This window comes from Dufourea novaeangliae, unplaced genomic scaffold (assembly GCF_001272555.1).
Source record: "Dufourea novaeangliae isolate 0120121106 unplaced genomic scaffold, ASM127255v1 scaffold28, whole genome shotgun sequence".
NCBI lineage: Eukaryota > Metazoa > Arthropoda > Insecta > Hymenoptera > Halictidae > Dufourea > Dufourea novaeangliae.
The window spans coordinates 1,088,144-1,092,238 of NW_015373917.1; the positions used below are offsets into that span (position 1 = coordinate 1,088,144).

At 45.6% G+C, this 4,095-nt stretch overlaps 1 protein-coding gene across 1 annotated transcript; it reads right to left on the reverse strand.

The window, feature by feature from the left end:
- Positions 1-268: 268 nt before the first annotated feature.
- Positions 269-3,786, reverse strand: LOC107194241 (organic cation transporter protein-like). The gene is made up of 7 exons (XM_015583832.1): positions 3,782-3,786; positions 3,173-3,384; positions 2,688-3,058; positions 1,858-2,300; positions 1,466-1,651; positions 882-1,377; positions 269-559 (listed from the first exon to the last, which is right to left on the reverse strand). The coding sequence occupies exons 1-7, from the start codon at positions 3,784-3,786 to the stop codon at positions 269-271; spliced, it is 2,004 nt and encodes a 667-aa protein (XP_015439318.1).
- Between the last annotated feature and the right edge of the window lie 309 nt (positions 3,787-4,095).

Sequence of the window (4,095 nt, forward strand, 5' to 3'; positions counted from 1 at the left end):
TTGGTCTCTGAAATGGGAATTTTCACGATTTTAAATGCATTTCCAATTCGATTATAGGCCAGAAGACGGGTTAAAGTAAAAGAAACTTAACTTATTAAAAATGTTTAGAGAAGTTTCCAAAGAACAGAGGATTATTTTTATAGAGACAAGTTTTTCGTTGCGAGAAGAAAGCCCTACGTCTGTGGCTTGGATTCGTTTCTGTTATTGGTCTTTCAATTCTTAAAGAAAATTCGATAGAGATTAGTAAATGTTAAAAAAAACAGTTGATTCACTCTGTTACGAGACTTGTTCCGCTCGCTTGAGATGTTCCCTGACTGGTTTTGGCCGATTCCGCGGGTTGGCTCCACGACTGCCCGATCCTGGCGAGGCTCATTTTACTCTGGATAACGGAGATTCTCCTGCTGTCGCCCAACGAACCGGAAATCATGCTGCTACGCAACAACGCCGGCCTGGAAGCTGGACGTCTTGCGTGCATATGGTGGCCTCTCGGTTCTGGCGGTTTCTTTCGTGTGAACGGAGTGTCCCAGAACGATTGGTTGATCCCGAACAATTCGCCGTCCTTGAACAAAACCGAGAGAGCTTGATGCGGCGTTGTAACACAGAAGTACAATATATCATCGATGACAGTCCAAACGCCATCCCCAGCACTTAATACCATATTTAAATACGTATTAAAAATATTTAAATAAATAATTGTTAGGAGAAATATATATTGGATATAGACTAAAAAATGTGTTTAGAAAACGAAAAAAAAGAAAACAAACAAACCGGAAGAATTTGATTCATCGAATCAAGGGGAAAGGTCGTACCCTTCCCTTGTCAGTGCCGAGGAAGCTTCGAACACTCATCGACGATTCATTGTATTATTATTGTCCGCTCACCGTCAAATTCTGCGGCAATTGTTCCATCAGCGTCTCCGGCAAGAACAGACAGAGTATCCCGGCGCATATGCACGAGATCCCGAGTATGATCATAGGCAGATTGTGCAGGATCCTGTTGGAGAACGCGATGAACGGGCTGATTATGGACGTGACGTATCCCATCACGTGTATCACCGCCACACCCTTCCCTCGGACCACCGTCGGCAACAATTCCGCTGCGTACTGCATCGCAATGTTTGAGGCGATGTTGATGAAGAATCGTCCGCAGATCACGAACGTCGTAAGTCCGGAGAGGATCACCGCGCTGAACAACGTCCATCTACGTCCTAGTACGTCCAATATATAGGTGACCAACAGAACAGCCGGGAACTCGGTGGCTGAGGCGATCGTGAACGTGGTGAAGATATTCATGCCGAGATCGTCGAGACACCTGATATGACCGTCGTAGGACATCTGGATGATACCCCAGGATAGCGTCAGCAATATTGTTATTCTTCTGTCGACGACCAATTTTTTCCCCATTTGTTGTCGCGTATAATAACGAAGACACAATTTCGACGGTTCGATCAACAACACAAGACTACCTGAGACGTTTTGTTCGAAGAAGATCCAGAATCGAATGGTCCTCCGCTGCGAGTATGTCGGCTGTTCTCGCGCAGTCGTCGACGAACATCTGATAGATGTCACTTGGTATCGTCATTCGATTCACCTTTTCGATCTTCGCGATGATACGGATCCCCTTCTCGACCTGTCCCTGGCTGATCAACCACCTTTTGCATTGTACGTGCATTAACGTGTCGGTTTGTAATATTTAGTTTTGGTTTAAAATGAACTCGGTGGATGGTTCTTAGTGTTTTTCTGTTTTGTCACGGTGTTATAAATTATCGAGGGGATTGAACAGCGGTAGAGTAGAGATCAGAGTAGTGGATAGAGTAGAGAGTAGAGTAGAGAGAAGTGGAGGAAATACTCGACTGACCTGACACTTTCCGGGATAAAATGTGGCGCCGCAAGTGCAATGACCAACGGCAGACAGGTGACCACGGCGAACGTCCTCCAGTTGGCGATATTATACGACAGCCACGGCAGTGACATCGTGCCGAGGGTGAAGAATATCCCGTAGGATATGTTTGCGGTGAACGTACGCCATTTTGGTCCCACGTACTCCAGCACGAGTATGTAAGCCATCACGAATGTGTTATCGTAGGCGAGACCGACGACGAATCGGCAGGCGCAGAACTGCCAGAAATAATTGATGTAGACGGTGCTCAGACCGCCGACGAAACCGATCATGTTCGTCGCGACGAGAACCGGTATACGGCCGTATTTGTCGGCCACCCAGCCGAACAGGAAACCGCCGACGATTGAGCCGACGAAGAAGATGCTCTGGGCGAGGTGCGTCTTGTACGCTTCGTCGCAGACCTGCGATTGAAAATCGCGTGTGAAATTCTGGTTTATACCTTTAGACCGCATTACTTCGATACTTTATCAATCGATTCTCGAATTATTGCTGTCAAAGTTTCTGTTAAGGAGCTCTGGTGAATCTGTTGTATACTATAGAAGCGGCACCAGCACTGCCATTTTGTATGAAATAAAAATGTGTTTGTATATTTGACAATATACATATTACAGGCTTTGCAACCGATTTCCAATTTACTTTATTGTATTCCCAGAAAAAAATTCACAAAGATACCTATGCTTTCAAGGCGTCGTCCGAGTGAATTAACCTTTTAAAGAGAAAAAGAATTCGAGACCAAATGTCAAGATTCTCGTGAATCTTGTTCTAATAAAGTCGAAAGAACGAGTTACCCAATTTTGTTCCGCGGCAACGGACATGTAAGGCACGTCGTCACGGCTGATTTTGAAATTCCACTCGGTGCATCTCTTCAACGGCCAACTCTCGTTCGGTTCGTCCACGGCGAGCACCTCCTCGACGGGCAGATCGTAGATCCAGCACCTCGAGTAGGGCAGATGGTGGCCCTCGTTCGGTACCAATTTCGAGCTTGGTATCATGATGTCCCGCAGCCGTTCCTCCGATACACCGTCCACCAACGGCAACCGACACCAGTATTCTTTCGGCAGAACGGTGAGGAACGCTTGCGTGAAGTAGACGAACGAGAGAAACATGCAGAATATCGTCAGCGATCCGAAAAGGTACCTCTGATAGGTCCCGAACTCGCCTGGATCGATCAGACTTTATTCTATTAGCTCCATTGTATATGTATACAATACACTGTGTGCTTATGTCACTCTGAACACCATGAACAAAATTTCTGTTTGATCCTAATACTTGCCCAGGAAAATCAGTATGTCGTCTAGAGTCACGCCATCTTCATCATCGGGAAGGAAGAACTGAGAGGGTCTCATCGGAAACTCAATCTGTTCTTGCTTTTTAAATGAAATTCTAAGTGGATCAGACTGGTGTTGTGTGTTTAGGAATAACCTTAAATTCACTGTAGTACACTTGCAGGTTGTCTGAATCGTTTGCAGTACCGATATTGGTTTGCTGTGAAGTAAAACGAGTATCGAATCGTGGCGATGTGGTGCCAATATCAGGAGGGATATCGAGTGAAAACATTCGAGATTGAATTATTTCAAATGAATATAGTACTGTAGACCGGAATGACTAATACTTAATTTTGTGATCGCGTAATTTGTCGTCTTTGGTATAAAACCACCCTCAGTTTTTCGTCTCCATTCTCGGAGAAATACAGCTACGGGTTCCGTCGAAGGCAAATAGACGATTTCTGATCGTCGCGGAGCGCCGGTCCCCGTTACCACCCCAACTATTTGACCTTAGAAGGAACAAGGGGGTTGATAGACGAGTCGACGCGATTCTGCGCCTGTTTCATACTCCTCGTTACGCCAACGGGGGATGGTGACACCTTGCCCTCGGTTCTCACCCCATCTCGTTCTATCGATGGAACTCCGGGGGTAGCACTCCCTTTTCAGCGATGGCTACACTCTCAACATGCCCTCTTGCAAATTTTTGCAACAAACTTCTTTTCAACGTCATCCAAAAACTAACGCAATTTAGACAGTGGCAAACGTACTCAACAATCTCTTTAGGTATTACTTAGGGATAGATACTATAAATCCATAAACATCCGCAGTCTACTTATCATGTTTTTTTGCTCGAAGCATCTTGAGGCCATCGCTACCTCTCCCCCTTAAGGATGATTTCCAATTTGCAGGGACGAGTAATCCAACAATTTAC